General features: G+C 40.7%; 1 protein-coding gene across 2 annotated transcripts; it reads left to right on the top strand.

Moving 5' to 3' along the window:
* Nucleotides 1–3,284: 3,284 nt before the first annotated feature.
* Nucleotides 3,285–17,658, top strand: pkp1a (plakophilin 1a). Of its 2 annotated transcripts, none has more exons than XM_084014427.1 (15): nucleotides 3,285–3,568; nucleotides 6,264–6,367; nucleotides 8,489–8,668; nucleotides 8,809–9,008; nucleotides 9,204–9,345; nucleotides 9,450–9,657; nucleotides 10,057–10,225; nucleotides 11,496–11,613; nucleotides 13,109–13,276; nucleotides 13,364–13,540; nucleotides 13,817–13,970; nucleotides 14,081–14,267; nucleotides 14,888–14,972; nucleotides 15,612–15,721; nucleotides 15,832–17,658. In XM_084014427.1, the coding sequence occupies exons 1-14, from the start codon at nucleotides 3,385–3,387 to the stop codon at nucleotides 15,684–15,686; spliced, it is 2,151 nt and encodes a 716-aa protein (XP_083870553.1). In that variant the 5' UTR covers nucleotides 3,285–3,384; the 3' UTR covers nucleotides 15,687–15,721; nucleotides 15,832–17,658. The 2 variants fall into 2 exon arrangements, with proteins under 2 accessions (XP_083870553.1, XP_083870552.1); XM_084014426.1 differs by having other exon boundaries at nucleotides 8,489–8,674.
* Nucleotides 17,659–19,106: the final 1,448 nt, after the last annotated feature.

The raw sequence follows: 19,106 nt of genomic DNA, 5'->3' as shown, positions 1-19,106 counted from the left end.
GTTACTTGCACTCAAAAGTTTCCTGCCACATGGTTGCAATTCTCATTCGACCTGCTAGATGGTGCTGTCATCTCACTTGTACAGAAAACTAAATGATTAGAGTGGTTCAGCGGGTCTGCATGTACATTTCCAGACACAATGTAATAATCTGTGACAATCCTCCTTGAGCCTCCAGAAAGATAGCTATTCACTGTCAATCCTGTTGTAAAACCAAACTTTTTCAAGATTATTCCAATATGTAATATATTTTATATGTGTTGGCAACCCTCCAAGGCATATATACGTGTAATTGATAAGAGGTTTTTTTTTTTTTACAGTCTATAGCCAAGCTGTAAAATTGTGGTGCCAGTGTTCACTATGTGCATCCGAGGTGCTTTCAGTAGAGAGAACTATTCGGTCACTCAAGCATGTTAAAATGCATGCTAAAACTGTCCCTGAAAAAGTGGCATCGCTTTAAAATGACATTTGATATCATGTAACTGTTTGTCAAGGTTACAAATAACTCCTGGGATATACACTGTCAGTATTCTTCACACTCACTCTTGTGTTCCTTCTTATGGTAGACATTAGTCAGCGTTATCTGCCTCGGTTAGGGTTAACAGTGATACACACACAAAGCCCTCATGCAGGGTGTGGTAGGCCACTTACTGCTGAAGCATGCCAACATCACAGCAGTACAATAATACAGCCAACACAGTTGACCGGCTGCTCGTGCCTGTACTTCAGCTTAAATCACTAAATGATTGAGCTATGACTGAGCACTGTAAGAGGTTCCATGCGGTAGTCACTTTAAAATGTGATAAATGTGGCTTAATGTCGTGTCTCTTTTTTTCCATTTAAACAAAACTACCTTGTCCCAAACCTATGGTCTAACCTGTTTGGAGGAATATACACTGTCAGTTGATCAAACAAATGTTCCGCCTTCTCCCAGATAAAAAACTCTCGGTTTAGAGTATATGCACCCACATTGACATACAAGGTCATAAATCAGCACATCCCAGACTCATTACACACAACATTTATTACAATGATGAGACAAAGGGTGTGGTGGGAAAATGTCACCTGCAGAAACTTGGGCAAAACAATCCGGTTATGCAGAGAGCATGCTTTTCCTCTCTCTCTCTTCTGCCTGCCTTTCCTTCATTTGGTCCATCCCTGTCCTCCACTCTCGTGGATTTGTCCCTCTTCCTGTCCTCTATTCAGGCTGAGAGATGTTTGCTCAGTCCTTGAACTTACCTAAGTACTCAACAACTTGCCTAAAGGCAAATCAAATAGTAAAAAGTAGTCCACCTGACCCTAATCTATCCCAGAGTACTTTTTGTATATTTGGCAACAGGTAAGGTTTGGTGTTTCATGCAATAAGCCATTTTCACGTGACATATTTTGACGTGTCACAGTAGAAACCACAGGTGGAATAACATTTAGCCTCGAGCCTTGTAAGAATAGCTGATCTTACAAGATGAAATCACTTGCTGAATAATGCTGATGAAATAAAAACCTGCAGGTACGTGAGGTATGTGCCAATTATAAAAAAAATATTTGTTTCTGCATTTAAGAATTGACACATACTTGATAGCCTATAGTCTGAATTTCAAATTAAAATTGCCATTGTAGCTAAAACAGCACACATGTGGACACATTAAAAGCAAATAATATACACTTTAGCTACTGCTGATTTGAAGCAACAAATCATCAAAAGCATAACATAAGTAAAAGTATCACATTCAAATGTATATTTCAAGTATTATCAGCAAAAAGTACTTTAGTAGGCCTTGCTAAAGTAAACTCACATATTCTGCAGAATAGTTTCTTAAAAATTAGAATATACCAAGCAGTTATTTATTTGTATTCATTAAACAGATATCATATATCTATAAAACCATAAACTAAAGTACTTAATATTCATTATGCAATTTAAACCCTTTATATGGCATGCCTTATAAGAAAGTTAGAATGTGATATATTTTACAATCTTATTGGTTTTGCATGTGAAGTATGGATGTGAAGAATCAGAATCATACTGGACAGTTTCCACTGCTAGTTATGAACGATGAAAATGTATTATTTCTTTCATCCTTTGCTTTTTCATTATTACAGAAGCGTTTTGCATTCAAAATCTGCTCTGTTATTCGGAGTTAATGAGATACCGGTGGGACAAAGTTAGCAGAATTAAGTATCAAACATGTCATATGTGTCTCTTATAAATTAAAAGGAGATTGCCACTTAATTGTGAGGAAATTACATACTTTATAAAGTCCCACGCTTGCTCCCAATCTGGCATTATAATGTGTTTATGATGAATATGAGCATACAGGTGCACTAGACCCGGCTCTGAGTGATGTAGACAGCCTGAATGCATTTAACATGCATCATCTTATGTCCCTGAAGCATGCGGCTCCACTGAACCTGGAGAAACACTGCAACGTCCATCAGATCAGAACAGGCTTTACGTCTAAACAACTGCAAACTCTTAAGCTGCTGTGCAGTCAGTAAACCAATAAACCATTTATATAAATGTATGACACAAGTATCTCCCAATGTCTCAAACCCCAAACAAAACAAAACTGGATTAAACTATACAAACGTTTCTCGTAATTCCGAGAAAATGATCTTGATAAAGGCAGAGAAGGTCATTTGGAAAAAGCACAGAGACTTTGAATGTGAAAAAGTCTCGCCCACTTCAGACCTCTGTCCGTGGCCGCTCCTCCAGAACACCAAACGAGGGCTCCAGATCGGCAGAGAGCACGCAATCTGGAAGTAAGCATTGACAGACAGGCAGGCCGTCCAATTATTTTCTCCGGCCCAATTTTTTGATTGGAGGGGTTTTTTTTAAGTTCTGCCATGGCCACAGATGACATTTTTTATTTTTTTTGTCAGAGCATTTAATGTATTGATTATATTGTCGATTTCAAGTAATATAACAGAAAGTGTTTCTAAATAAAATCTGACGTGTTTGATTGGACAGGGTTTTTACAGTCCTGCCAGGGCCACAGATGACATTTTTAAAAATGTTTTTGTCAGAGCATTTCATTTATTCAATGCTTTTTGCAATTTTATGCTAATCACCTCTCTTCAGCTCCACTTCAGTTGTGCAGATAGTAGATATGGCGGCACTAAAACGGGCTTATCCATCTGGTGCTGAAAAAAATAGGTGCCCCAAATAGGATATTGCACAGGGCCCCCCAAAGGCAAGAACCGGCTCTGTGCACATGCCTCCGCACCTGCACTGAACTCTTCCCCACCTCGACTGGGCGCGGTCACGAGGGTGGAGTTCACACCGCTCACGCAACTGGGAACACTTCAGCTCAGCCCGCCTCACTCCTCGCTGTGTCGAGCCGCTCTTCTCCACTTCCCCGTTCACGGTAAGGGCGGCGTGCCGCGAAGATGATGGCTCCGCATCCGCTGCGTTCGGCGACGATGATCGGGGCCGCGGATGACACGTCGCTCGCGGTGCCCTCCGACAACAAGCTGCACTCGGGACCGCAGCGCGTGCTCGATCAAGTGCACACCATCAAGAGGAGCAAGTCCAAACATGGGAAGAGCGACACACTGTCGCCCTCACCGACAAGTATGGAAAGCGTCTTTTTACGTCATAACATTAGAGTAATACTACATCATAGACTACGTGTTGTTTAACTTCTTTATTTAGTCAGCGCTGTGAGGCCTGTTTACACTTGTTAGCTAATATTGGCCTAATACTTTCTCTGTTTCGTGGGAGTGATACGTCACACCACTTCCCCAGAAGGTGCATCCTTTTTTTCTGCTCGTTGTAACTTAGTCTTAAAGTGGGGATAATGGTGTGGAATGTGAAGAAGATGTGTTTTTGTTGTGGAAACAGATGCTATTAATCTGAACATACCTCTTACAGTTAAGAATGCGTGGGTTTACACCACAGCCCGCATTCATGTGAGAAATGTGTGTTTTGAAACGCCTGTCAAAAACCTCTGTTTGGCTTTTACTACAGAGGCATTATGACGATCCACCAAAATTGAGAAAGCAACCCTTTTTATTTGGAGGAATGAGTTTGGGTCTTCCTGTTGAGCTGAGATGAAGTGAATGCTTCTTGTATGGATACAGGCTAGACTTGGTTATCTCTGAAGTTCAGACCATTTTATGCTATTTTACTGTTTTCCTGACAGCACTTTGTGATTTATGATTGTAAAGTGTGTGACATGCATGATAAGGAGACCTCTGGCCTTTTTGAAAGTTGCCTTCACTAATGATTATATTTCCCAATACACATAGAAATATGTTGCCCATATGAGAGGCACAGAGCCAAACCACGTAATTGATTCCAGAAAACAAACATTTGAAAATGCTTTATCGTCTGTGGTCCCCATAAGGAGATTAGCTCTTGGTTTTTCCTTTACATGGTCTTATTTTTTATTCTGTCTTACATTAATAATTATTTAAGAGATGTTCTAAAAATATAAATACTTTGCTCAGGGCAAATGTCTACAAAACACATTTCAATAGTCAAACACTGAATATTAAACGAGCATTTTGAGATCATTTATTTTGCAGTGTCCATGAGTCACATTCAGTAGTATTAAAGTTACTGGCGTGCTCAAAAGAGACCGTTTTACTCTCAGTGTTGGAGAAGCCGGACCAATCCTGTTCTGTCATGCTTAGAGGGGCAGGTCGGCCAAATTATAAAAAGGCCTTTATACTCCCTTTTTCAGAGTGCTATCCAACTATGCAGCTAGCTGTGTGTGTGTGTGTGTGTGTGTGTGTGTGTGTGTGTGTGTGTGTGTGTGTGTGTGTGTGTGTGTGTGTGTGTGTGTGTGTGTGTGTTGTGGTTTATATCTGCTGCTGCTCCTAACATAATGGTGATAGGATTTGTGTTCATGGTGCTCATAAATTAAAGGTAGAGGAAGGAAAAAACAGTAGGTAAGAAAAAAGAGAATGATCATCTAAATCAATGAGACTCTTACAGATTTCTTCTTTCCGTTTCTGTGTTCAACACAAGGGAATAAAATGAACATGATTAGTGGCAGCAGAAGTTTCAGAGGCAGAAACTGTAAAACTGCACAACATTTGAACAATCTGCCTAGTTAGAGAATATTGGCATAGGCTAGGAGAGAAAATGTGTTTCATTCAGTGAAGTGACGCTGGGGCTTTAGTGACTTAAAGAATACATTCTATATACTTATCATAAGGATGATGAGTTTAGACAACCATAATCCTATAATGGTGGCATATGGCAGCGAGCCGAACGTTCCCATGAATCATCCAGTAAGACAATGGTCTAGGTGTTAGAACATGTCGGCTATGTCTAAAGGCTGGATGTTTTTGCAAATACAAAGCTTACTTACCGTGACTGATGTGTTATTTGCCATGTCTGCCTCTCTGTCTGACTAAATAATTCCAGTCAAGCATACATGTGTGTGTAAAGGTCTTCTCAGCTATTTTTTATGATATAATAGTTAAACAGCAAAATTATTATTTGTTTTTACTCGGTATGAACCGAGCAACTAAAGAATTATTGATACTTTATGAGAAATAATGTTATTTCTAACAAATCCAAACTGATTAACCATTTCAGTCATTTATCTTTTATTATGCAGAATGATTTCCCCCCAAATATAGTGAATCCATCTGTGAATAGGTCCAATTAATCTGAGTATTAATAATTAAAGTCATGCACACTATTAGTGATTATGGGACCACTTTGGGTAGATCTACCAAATGTATTTCCAAAACAAGGCCAATAAATGAAGAAGAAAAAAACAGATTTGGCAATATATAGAGATTAGAGAGGAAGTAGAGAACCAAATCATTAATCAAATAGATCAACTGATTTCCAAATATTTTTATTCAGATATCAAATATTTGAAATAAATCTATTTTTCCATGATAACATTTTTGATTTATTATTATACTTTATTCATTTGTAAATTATACAAACCCCTCCTTCAATTGAATATCAATGACTGAATTGCTTTTACAATTGCATGACTGCCTTTGTCCATCATGAAGCTGTGGACATACAGTATATTTCATGTAAATGATAAAACACATTGTGAAACTGAAGTTCCACATAGAGTTAAAATGAAAATGTCACACCCTCATGCTCTCTGGCATGCATGTTAATGCTCATTGAGACTCGTATCTCCATGACAACATTCATCTGTTTAGATGTTGGTTGTTTTACAACCCCTGATGACATCTTGAGGTTAATAAACGGACTGTCTTGCATTCTTCTTCTCTGTATGTCTCTGATATATTGTATTAAAGTTCTCATGCTTCTTCTCTTTTTGCAGGCATGTCTCCCCAGACAATGTATGAGTTTGGAACATTCAAATTCTCTCCATCAAAAGCAAATGGCAGCTTCAGCAACTCGATGTCAACAGGCTACAACCAAGCGGTAATTGTTCCTCATTGTTTTACAGAGGCAGGACCCTTTTTCCTTTCCTAGAAAGGAACTAATCAGACAGGAGGCACGTCTCAGTCTCAGGTGGATTATGATATTATTTTATGAAACATTCCATACTTGTGCTGGTTGAACTCATGGTGTAGCCACAGGGCTTTGCAGGGCAAGCAGTCATCTTTTACAGTGAGTGTGTAAACTGTCCTGTTCTGTGAGTGTAAATTGCCAGCTGTTTTTTCTCACTGTCGGTGTTGTCAGTAAGAGTGACTTCAACTAATAAGAGTACTCATCCAAATTGCACAGAGGAGTAACGTTGATTTCGTCAGTGTGGTTTTGAGCGTGTATATGTGGCCTCATCTCATACTGACATTGAGTTGAGGCATGTCTAGAGAATGTGGTGATGTGTTAATGCTGAAGCCTCATTATCATTTCCTGTAATACCTCTCCATCATATTGTATTTACGTTGTGTTACTCCCACTCTCTGGTTTAACCGTCAACTGCAAAATGAGTTCTTAAATGACCTGAAAGCCTTGCAGAGCGGCTGACTGTCTTGTTATGAATAGACATTGAATTACCGCTGCCATACAACACAACATGTATGAACACTCCTGTTTTACATGAAAGCATTAATGATAGAAACGTTTAATTTCTAAGTGCAGGAACAAAAAGAAATGTAGGATTACAAACCAAACAGCAACAGCACTACAAAAGTATTCACACGTTAAAAAATGACAAATGCCCACTTCTCCTAATATTAGGATTGGTTAAATGTTCTGTGCAGTACTGTGTACTTATGACATAAGAAGTTACATAACATTCATAAAGTTGAATACATTTGCTATAAAATTGAGATCTAATAAGTCGATGAGAATATCACACACTAGACAAAAAATAATGTATCTTGTTATAAACGACACAGTTAAAATGTTGATGTTATCTGTGGTATACATTGTCATCATCAGAAGCCACTACTTCACGTGAACTGTGCACGTTTCTGTATGGAGACTCTTCATGTTAAATTCACAACATTTAGTTGGCGGCATCAGAAACTCTCCGCTTGCTTGGGTCGACTTAATTCCCCAAGTTCAGAGTATGACCAAGAGAGCAGCTGAGCCACATCACATGAAATACAAGCCAAACGTCAGAACAATCCAAAGTGATCCAAAAGTGAGTTTTAAGATGCTGACATCGCAGAAACTTGATCTTACATTACTTTATTTTTTGTTATCTCGTTTAAAAAAGTTCCATGGTTAATGTTGTAACCATGGTTCATTTCAGCAATAATAATAGACATAGTAAAATTTATACAATGCATCCTTTTGTTACTCTGTGCTGCTTCTATTTGCTCTGCGGACCGACCTCTGATATATGAAAGGTGGCTCAGTCATGCTGTAGCCAATGAAGAGACGGCTCGCTGTCAGTTCTTATCAAAGGTGTTGTTGACAGATCTCTCCTCCGTCATGCTTCTGCTTGAGCAGGGCTGATCGGTAACTGAGCAACCAGTCCGGTTTGAAACAGTAAAGAAAGTCACCCAGAAGCCAATTCCCCTCTCTGATTACTTAAGTATGGTATCTTTCAAATAAGCCAATAGGAGAACAAGTTTAAGTTGCAAGAATGACTCATCATTAAAGCATTAACTCAACATGTTCTGTCGTTGTACTCAGGCCAAGCCAAGTTTCTGGTGCGGTTATTTAGTGGCAAAGCTTGAATGGTGTGTTTTGTACACACAAACACACAGAGAAAAAGCCAAAAAGTGAATAGATATGCTAATGATACATAAATAAGACCTAATAACGTGGGATTAAGGTGTTTAGTTGCTGTATCCGACTTGCACACACAAAGATCCTCTGTGAGAAACTCAACTGTGCCAGCAGTCTTCTGACACAACAGCTTGAGTTGGTCTCCGATGGCGGATATTATGTTACTTTGGTTTGGGTAATCGTTTGGTGCTTTCAGAGAAAAGGCATGCAGGCTTGGTGTCAGGTCAGATTCCTCTGTCCTGGTTGACAGGGGACTTCTTTGAAAGCCGTTCTAATGGAAAATGGGCCACCTCCTTTTTCTTGTGACTGGATTACTGCTGCAAACAAATTGTTGAGCCTTCCATTTCTTCTGTTTAGGTAAACACTCGGAAGAGTCGCACCCTATCCTCTAAAACCATGGGAGGAGGAAGACAGTATAGCGCATGGGAGAGTCACACCAACGCTTCCAACTGGCCCCAGAGTCCCAATGGGCTGAAATCCGCTCGCAGCGACCCTGCCTTGGCTCGTTCAGCTTCTGTTTTCACTGTCCCTGCACCTGTCATGGTGATCAATGTTTTTATGTTAAATTGGACTTTCCCTGAAACATCATTTCTTGTTGTTACTAGAGAACCAATTCTTCAAATGAATAGCATAACACACAACATGTACTCAAGCATTTTGAATTGCTCTTTTTTCAGAGGGCCAAAGGCCAGGCGGCCCAGAAGCAGAGCAGCTCCCAGACTCGAATAAATAGACACAGCAGCTATTCTATGAGCAACGGTAGTCAGCTGATCAACAGCCAGACACGCATCATGCAGCCCCCCTCTGCCTCGCTGTCTCACACTGAGGGCAGGGTAGGCACCATGAAAATATCCAAGAAGGACCAGCAGCAATCAGCGTGAGTTCACCTGGTTCCTTTGCTTTCATTGACATTACACATTACACTTGAACGTGATGTGCGTGGTATATTTAATGTATGTGGTACATATCTTAAGGTTTCTCATGAGCTCATTAACATTCAGATACATTGAAAATCATATTTCTGGTGTCTAATTTCCAACCTTGTTGTGTGTTCCTGTGCCTGTCACTGCAGGGTGGACAGCACAGTGAGCATGTCCGAAATGACCCTAAATGAGGCCATACTGTTCCTGTCTCACCCTGAAGAGAAATACCAGCAGTGTGGAGCCACCTTCATCCATCACACCACCTACAACGAGGAGCGCACCAAACAGGAGGTCCGAGCACTAAAGACACAAACATACTCTCCAGACACACTGATGGTGTTTATTTCCACATCAGACGCCTCGCATTTTCAACACCCCCCATTTCTGTGTGATAGGTTTTCCAGTTAGGAGGTATCCCCGCTCTTGTGAGACTGCTGGAGAACTCCAACCCTGACGTGAGCCAGGCTGCTGCTGGCGCTCTGAGGAACCTGGTGTTTAAACACCCGGACAACAAGCTGGAGGTTCAGCGCTGTGGCGGCATCGCCAAGGCCTTGCAGCTTCTCAAGGCGACAGATTCTACTGAGACCCAGAAACAAATCACTGGTAGGACATTTTATATGTCATATCCCTAATATCCCCATTGAGCACGTTCTTTATTTGTAGGTTGTGTTGTTTTATTAGAAAGCAGAACATAAACATTGCAAAATGAAGACACAGAATAACAGATCATTGGTCTTGTACAAATTCCTAGTCTTAGCATGTCCATTATAAAAACAAAACTACATATAAATATATTTTTATATTTATGTTTAAATTCAATTGCTCTATATTGTACATTTCTTTTACAATGCATATCTGCTTCACTTGTATCTGAGGTTCTTTATCCATCCACTGCTTCATAAAACATTCTGATTTTAAGAACAAACTCAACCTTGAAGGCTGACATCATGATGCATGCATGAAACACCTTGTATTTGATGCTTGTACGCTGTCTGTGTGAAGGCCTGCTATGGAACCTGTCTGCCACCGATGAGCTGAAGGGAGAACTGATAGCTACAGCTCTGCCCGCCCTGACTGAGAATGTGGTGGTGCCGTTCACCTGCTGGTCAGACGACACGTCCAACAACAACATAGTCCCTGATGTTTTCCACAGCGCCACAGGGTGCCTGCGGTGAGAACATTTTAACAATCAGTGCCTCTGATGGTCGATTTGTTTTTCAGGGCAGAGATCAGATCATCACAGATGTCAATGATTTATCCATTGCCAGGTTATTAAACTATTTAAGGAGTTATTTTAAGCAAAAATGCCAAACATCTGAAGTTTCTACTTGTTTTATTCTATTGTACAATTTCTATTTAGGAGTTTCGGATTGTGGGTCAAACATTTAAAGATGTCAACTAATCATTGACAGATTAATTAATGCAGCCCTGGTTAATATACTGCTTTGTCTTATTTCTGCCTTTTTTTTTACATGATATACATGCGACCATGCAATATACATGCTATACACACCTATGACGGCATATTAAGGCCATTTAAGTAAAAAAATAAATAAATACATTTAAACAAAGCAGGGGAGGGGGAGGTTAATATTCCAAGAAAAAGGACATTTACAAGAAAAAAATTAAATCTACAAGATTCTAAAGTCATACATTTATGAGAAATAAAAGCCTCACTTGCCGTGTTGGATGCCTGCAGTGGTTGACTTTATCAAATTGTACTTTTGTGGCATAGAAAGTTGCCTCCCAGGGTTCTCACTGCTCAAGCGATTGCAGGAACACAGGTTGACAGTTGTTACGTTTTGATTTGCTTTTTTATAAACACGTCTTGAATGTCCTATTCAGTAAAACAAATGACTCACCCTTGGATGAGGTGACAATAGGTCCTATTCATGCAATGTCTCTTCAAAGTCCTGATGCATATGATAGTGTGGTGATTCAGAGCTAAAACCGTGAGTATTTCCTTCTTGGTAAATCCGATAGCCAAGTTGTGGGGGCAGGCGTGGTGCAGCATCTGGCTGCAAGAGAGAGAGGTGATCCTAAGCTGAACACTGCAGCTTCAGGTGATCTGGTTGATTAACAAGTCGTGGTTTCCTCGATGGACCCGATAAACACGCCGGAAGAGGCAGGGGAGACGAGAGTACTGCAGGTCTTTGGCAGCAGTCTATGCCATTAAAGTAAAGTCTGATTAGGTCGTCCATTGCAGGCATACATGGCAAGTGAGTTTCTCACAAATGTATGACTTATAATCTTGGAAGTTTGCGATTGCAAACAAAATAGTAATCATTTGATCTACTTCTTACTGGCACTGCTTTGGAAACATCTGTGCACTTTGTTTGCTGAGGGTGTGATGGTTCAAGTTACATGTTGAGGCACTCTCTAGTGTCATATCCTGCACATGTTAGTGTTTCCTTCTGAATGAATGATTGAAATGTGTGTAGGAACCTGAGCTGCTCCCAAAAGAACGAACGAAAGGCAATGAGAGAGTGCCGTGGCCTCATCGACTCCCTCATGAGTTACATGCAGTCCTGTGTGGCCGAGGAAAACCCTGATGATATGGTGAACTTTCTCTTTTCTATCAATAACACCTTTTCTCACTTCAAATTGAAAGGCTCTGCACACAGACTGCATTAGAGTTGGTTGGTAGAACCGGCACCTTTGTCCATGTTGTCATGCTCTGATCGTTTATGAGTTTACTGGAACATTAGAAATGATTTTATGTTTGTGTCTCTTTAAACCAACACTATCATTACTATGAGTGAAAGTGATGTTATCAAATAAAGCTGAATACATTTGTGTAATTTCAGCTCTATTTTGATAATTGATGATTACTAAAGTCTCTTGTTTTTAGCAACAATTGTGTATTGGTTAACCCTTCACAGTGGATTACATCTCTGGGTTTTGAACTGTTGGTCGGACAGAACGAGCCATTTATAGACCTCATTTTTTCTTTTTTTACTATCTAGCTTTCTAACTATTTTCACAGACTTTATAAAATGAATAATCAATTAAATAATTGAGCACTACAACAATTGATTAATTGCAGCATATATTTTTGTCACTACATTGCTTGCAAAGATGTGTGGATGTGTGCTGAGTTCTGCATCTGTGCTCGTACTTTGTTTCCCCAGCTTCTTTTAATGAAGTAGAGTATGACTGGAGAGGCAGAGCTGAGTTCAGTGAACTTATCCTCTTGTAGGAAACTAACTATGCTTCAGGACAGTTGCTGTTATTTATACTTTTAGTAATATCTACATTTACATGTAGGTCATTTAGCAGACACTTTTGTCCAAAGCGACTTACAATAAGTACATTTGTATAAAGAAAGAAACCACAACATATCATTGCTGGTGAAATAGAATTAAGTTTTAGGTCCTCATCTGAGGAAAGTAGTAGCTGTTCAGTAAGGATACCTTACCTATAATATCCAGTATACTTTTTAATTTAATTTTAACCTTTATTTAACCAGATAAAAAAAAACATTGAGATCAGGATACTGTATATATTCATCTTTATCTCCATGTTTCACTTTTACATTGTGTTTCATTGACTTTTTGATTAATGTCATTTTACTATTAATCAAGCCTGAATTTAATGAAACTAGAAGAATTAATCCGCTTCCTGTTAATGATCATACAAACTGACACTTGCTTAAGCTAGATGGATGTTTGCTTTATCAACTAGAAATGTGAACAACTAATTAAAAATAAATACAGAGCATTGAGGTATCCTGTTGTGGCTTAACTAGGCATGCCTTGGTCTTGTTTTCTATTGGTCATGATAACGTTGCACTCACTGCCTCCATTGTTGAGATCTGGGATATGCATCGTGTGTTAACTTCAGTGTTTGAATCATTTAAAATGTCTCTCTTTGAGTTCGACTGAGATAAAACCATACCAAACCCATTTCATTTCTGCGATTGTGAAACTCAAACAAGAATCATATCGTATTTGTTACAATTCCTATCAAACACATTGTCACCAGGGAATAGATGTGCTGTGCTAAGACGTGTGTTGTAGTAACGGTGTAGTTCATACCGTCTCCTCTCCCCTAGTCTGTGGAGAACTGTGCATGCATCCTCCATAACCTGACCTTCCAACTGGAGGAGGAGGCCCCCGAGTGCTTCACCATGTTCAAAACCCAGACAGAGGACCAAAATGGGAGTAGGAAAACCCCCCCAATTGGATGCTTCAGCCCCAAGAGCAGCAAGATTAAAAATGAGGTTAGCATCCATACCTCCACCTCATGTGTTTTTGTCTAAATCAAGCAGTCTTCCCCTTCTCATCATTGTGTCTTCCTTTCTCCTCAGTTTTCATTTGATGCAGTTCATGGCATGCTAGAGGACAGCGCCCCATCAGGTGTCAAGTGGTTGTGCCATCCCAAAGCCATGCAGACCTACCTGTCTGTCCTGGGCTCGTCCCAGAACGATGCCACCCGTGAAGCCTGCTGTGGTGCCCTACAGAACCTCACTGCCAACAGCGGATTGGTGAGTACGAAGGAGATCATTGTTAGGCTTACCATTTGTGTGTGGTGTGAACGTGCATTCAGTATTACCTCGTAGTGACTTAAAACAATAAGAACTGACAGTCTTTCTTAGAAAGGGTGGAGTTTGTCTCCAGGATTGGGAGGTTATTAGAGGAAAGAAGAAGTAAGAACACGGGAAAGTGAACTGCATGCAAAGTCAGCTGGATGTGATATCACAATGGACGGCGACAGTGAAATGGTTTGCATCTATATCAGGATCCCATGTGTTTTCTTCCAGGGGTCCAGTGTCATGAGTCAGATTCTGGTTCAAAAGCTGGGGGCTCTGCTGCACATCCCCAGTCTTTTAAAGTCGCCTAACCAGAGGCTGCAGAAGGCTGCCATGTCCCTGGTGGGGAACATGTCTCGGACCAGCAGTTTGCAGTCCTCCATGGGTAAGGAAGTAGAGAAATATTGATGATTGTTTCGTAGGCAGTGGTTACGTGACCGTAGAGTTGGTCCACCTGAAAACGTATTCACTGTGTTTCCATCGTCTTCTCTGTAGCAAAGCAGATTCTGCCTGAGCTCACCAGCGTCCTCTCGTCGAGCCCCCGACAGATGGGGAACTCTGATGACACTGTAGCGACAGCTTGCAATACAGTAAGGAGTCTAATGTTGGCAAACACCGAGGTCAGCAAGAAGGCCATCACAAACGAACTGGTGTCATCAGTGGCTGACCTCAGCGAGAACCGGTGAGTTTTGATGGATTCATCCCTTTTTGGGAGATTCAGCTTTCATCGATTGAATGACAACCTGAATGGATTTGCCTTATGCCTTTTGTATGTCCAGTGTTGCAGAGTAGTCCGTTGTGAAATATTTGTGTATTATGTTTTATACCCAAATAAACACAAAGATACTATATTATAAACAAAATACGTTTTCGCCCAAATACTGTGCACGAACACGATTATATAGTGTTCTATAGTGTTCTATATAGAGAAACAAGAGAGCTAAGAGAGTGTGTGTGTGTGTGTGTGTGTGTGTGTGTGTGTGTGTGTGTGTGTGTGTGTGCGTGTGCGTGTGTGTGTGTGCGTGTGTGTGCGTGTGTGTGCGTGCGTGTGTGTGTGTGTGGAGAGAGAGAGGAGAGAGAGAGTAAAAGGTATGGTTTAAAACTGCAAACTGCTTGTCAGGTAGAGAAGGTGCTTGTATTTCAGCGGAATGGTTCAGGAAGTTGGGACATGATTGACAGGTTGTGGTCATTGTGTCTCAAGCACTAGTATTAGTATCCCTACAATGCTTGTGTGTGATTTTCCTTCCATTTTTCCTGCCATTCCTTAAACCTCTGCCATTTTCTCTGTCCTTCTGCACCTAGGTCTTTCCCCAAAGCCAGCAAAGCAGCTTCCATGCTTCTCTACAGCTTATGGAACGACAAGAATTTGCAAGGCGCTGTGAAAAAGGTAAATCAGAAGGAACTAAAATGCAGTGTTACTTGTGTGTTAAATACACAAACGTATTGTGTCTGTGTATCGGATTAAATCTTAGCAAATGCACACGAGCAGAGGGAGGGCCCGGTTCAAACGGGTAGCTGTTTATTATTACTTCTCTGGCGCACACAATCACTTTCCCTTCCCTCCTGCCACACCCAGAAGCTCAGTGAATACAGTCACACTGGAATCCTGGCAGACTGGTTTTCAGTGTTCACTGTCTATCATGGGAGGATAACACATGGAGGGGAGCTGAAGAGGTGAAGAAAGTAAGAGTCGTGGGTGGACAGGGTGGAGGATAGAGAAAATACGTGGGAAATATGTATGATAATGTATGATAAATACAGGAGCAACACCATAAATCATGGTAAATGTGACAGCTGGCAAGAGAGGGAAAACACTCAGGCAGGTTTTGGGTTAGCTCTTAAAACGCTGACGCAGGACATTTCCTCTTAGGGAGAGAAAGGGTGTGTGTGTGTGTGTGTGTGTGTGTGTGTGTGTGTGTGTGTGTGTGTGTGTGTGTGTGTGTGTGTGTGTGTGTGTGTGTGTGTGTGTGTGTGTGTGTGCGTGTGATATTTGTTTCTGATATTTTTCAAATGTTTTGATCCACAGCTGGGGATGAGCAAATCCCTTTTTGTCAACGACAGCACCACGGCGGTTCACAGGTCGATGCAAATCATCGAGTGAGCGTGATGGATCAGGGGCGCCACAGAGCCTGACGGGTAAGATATCTGCACACAATCTGATTTAAAAGCTCATCCGAATGTGTTTCACGAGGATTATAACATTCTCCGTTTTGTTTCCCCCGCATGTACGCCTGCTGTTTTTGCAGACAGAAACCAGCGTGTTAAGGCATGTGCGGTGGCCACACCCTGGCGAGGAGGAGAGTGAAATTACATTCTTCACATAATGGCCTTGTTGAAAGAGCCTATTAATTAACAGCGAGTCATGCATTGTACACACTTAAGTGAAAAAAGAGCTCTTAATTTCATGAATAATCCTGCAGCGTTTATGTATTTAATTGGATGTTTGCGTCTGTATAAAGGTGTGTTTTGGGTAGTTGAAGTGAGGATGTGCTGGAACTCAGTTCTACTGAGGGATGAAAACACCTGACAGTGTTATTTGCAGTGAAAGTGACTAAAGTCATGCAATGATTATGTCGATTCATAAATGGCATTGTTGTCAAACACGACTGCAATGGCTAAACTATCAAATATATATCGTGGCCTTGAGGACTGAGCAGTCAAAAATATAAAGTAATAAGTAAAAAAACTGTTGTGTATTTGGGAAACTGTCACTGCTGGATGAAATCTTATACATTCAGTTGAAATGTTTTGTAACTTTGTTCTGTTATTTGTTTCTTTTGTGACATTTTGTTTTATAAAAAAATAACAGAAGCAGCTTTCAATACCAGTGATAAAGGAATAGTTCCACATTTCTGGAAACACGCTGACTTGCTTACTCACCCGGAGGAGAAGCTTGGTACAACTCTCATGTCTGTATATGAAGCTGCATCCAGTGAGCTTAGCCAGACAGCTGTTTCCCCTGTTTACAGTCTTCATGCTAAGCTAAGCTAAGCTAAGCAGCTGTGTCATATTTATCAGACAGATGTGAGAGCTGCATCATCTTGTTTTTTTCATTATGGTTTGTATTCCTGCATTAACTGAGGATTTGGAGACAGAGAAATGTTGGTATATTATTAATATAGTACATATAGTACATAATATAGTACAAAACCAGCTGTTCCCATTCACTGTCCACTAACTATGTGTAGAAGGAGCACCTCTGTAAAAATCTTTTTACGTCTAATTTAAAATGCATCAACAGTCGCCATAGCCGATGACTGCACACCGAGTCTTAGAAGTGGCCTTTGATGTCATGCAGCAGACGCTGAGGAGACAAAGAATTTAGTCTAATTATGTGCACCACCTCGGGCAAATTCAAATATTTGTTCAAATGTTATTTAAAAACAAATATGGTTCCTCATCCTAAACTTTTAGATGTCATTTTGCTACTTTACCTACATTGTAAGGGCGTATTACAGGCTGTATCTGCTTTCATTACCAAACTACGGTTTCATTTACTGAATACAGGTTTTAAATCCAATTAAAACTCCAATGGTGTTTGAAGACGCAGCATTACAAATCATTAAAGCGAGACGATGAGATGGTTGGTATCTGTGGGGCAGTGGACTGTTTTACACTTGACACATAGATAGTCATACTGTACGTGTTTTCCCTTCTGAGGTACATTTACTCTGGGAAGTTTGATGTCAGTATTGCTTCTGTATTTTTGGAGAAATGTGTTTGTGGCGTATAATAAGGAGCTTTCCCTGTCACTGAGTCTGTACATAGAATAAATAACACATGAAGTCAGAGTTGTTAGTGGTGGTCTCTTCTTCAACAACCAACTTTGGAGTAATTGATGTGTTGATGAAAAGTTCATACTATGTGCATATATACAGTATATATGTATTTCCCTGTGCATCATTTCGTGTAGATTTCCTGAACTAATTAAGCTCCAAGTTGTTTTTATTTCAGACTGTTTGGATGTGTCTGCATGCCTTTGTCTGACTAAGAAAAAAAATCTGTTCAGGATGACTGGACCAGCAAGTCTCTTCTTCAGTGACAGAATAAATCCGATTTGTATTTGTTTTTCACCCTTTTGTCCTTGAAATGAGTGAAAAACTGTGACCGACACTGTTGAACATATACACTATACACCGACAGATCACTGCCAATTGTGTCTGTTCATGTCTGTTCCATGCAGCCGTCCTCAGTGCTGCCCTGACAGGTTACCAGAATGAGGTAAAAAGAACAGTTTGCTGACTCCGCAGTTTGGTGCAGAATTTTAAAACAAAGTAAATCCTCCATGCCTCATTGTATTTTCAAAGAGGTGGCCAATATTGTTTATACTTTTTTGAATATAAATCAGCTTGAACCAGAAATATTATCTGTAAAGTTTGATTTCGATAAAGTAGATTTACAACATGTCCCCCTCCTTATTGGTGGAAAATAATAGAGAGCATGATAAGGACACAGAAACTGCCCATACAGCAAGTAGGTTCTTAATAAATGTAGTAAAATCCAGCCACGACTTCATAAATCATACGACCCCCTGACCAGTGTTGGAGTTGGGTGGAGCCGGTGGGAGCTGAGCTTCCATCGAGCAGGCCGGCTCCCATGAACAGTTAACTCAAATATCTGTGGGGTCTCTGAAAAGACAGCAGCATGATATTTTAATGACAAATAAAGCTATTTTCCCTTCCACATAAGGAGTCATATTGACGTTTAAGATAAATAGCTTGACATGACAAGTAATACGAGTAGACTAAACATGCAGTAAAGCATCGTGAATGCAGCATGGCTGCACTACATCAATTTGAGAGCTTCCATCCATCTTCTACCGCTTATCCTGTATTCAGGGTCGCGGGGGGGCTGGAGCCGATCCCAGCTGTCATTGGGTGAAGGCAGGGTACACCCTGGACAGGACACCAGTCTATCACAGGGCTAACATGTAGACACAAACAACCATTCACGCTCACATTCACACCTACGGGACATTTAGAGTCACCAATGAACCTATCCCCATCCTGCATGTCTTTGGACTGTGGGAGGAAGCCGGAGAACCCGGAGAGAACCCACGCTTACACGGGGAGAACATGCAAACTCCACACAGAAGGAACCCGGGGCCGACCCGGGGATCGAACCCAGGACCCTTTTGCTGTGAGGCGAGAGCGCTACCCGCTACACCACCGTGCAGCCCAATTTGAGAGTTTATCAACAGAAAATAAAAAGATCAGTTTGTATGCATACAATGTGTGTGTGTCCCATGTAGCCTAACAAAGCCGTCACTAAAGGCGCACCTATTTAATAAAAGCCTTTTTTTGGAGACCCCCACAGAGATGAAATCAGAACTGGAACCCTGCCTGTGAACAATATGTTTGTTTCATTACAAGTTGTAACGTTACCTGCATAGTTGGTGTCATGGGAAGGGTTTTCCCACCGAATTACGGTAAGATGGAAACGTTTCATGCTCTTGCAGCTTTGTGTGTGTGTGTTTGTGTGTGTGTGTGTGTGTGTGTGTGTGTGTGTGTGTGTGTGTGTG

The sequence above is a fragment of the Eutrigla gurnardus genome (assembly GCF_963514095.1).
Source record: "Eutrigla gurnardus genome assembly, chromosome: 8".
Taxonomy (NCBI): domain Eukaryota; kingdom Metazoa; phylum Chordata; class Actinopteri; order Perciformes; family Triglidae; genus Eutrigla; species Eutrigla gurnardus.
The sequence above is the reverse complement of the archived record's forward strand: the minus strand, read 5'-3'. Positions and strand labels throughout refer to the sequence as shown.

Coding starts and splice junctions, on each gene's coding strand:
- pkp1a (XM_084014426.1), top strand. CDS start 3,385: ATGATGGCTCCGCATCCGCTGCGTTCGGCGACGATGATCGGGGCCGCG. Junction 9,346..9,449: donor AGGAGCGCACCAAACAGGAG/GTCCGAGCACTA, acceptor TCTGTGTGATAG/GTTTTCCAGTTAGGAGGTAT. Junction 13,541..13,816: donor TCACTGCCAACAGCGGATTG/GTGAGTACGAAG, acceptor GTTTTCTTCCAG/GGGTCCAGTGTCATGAGTCA.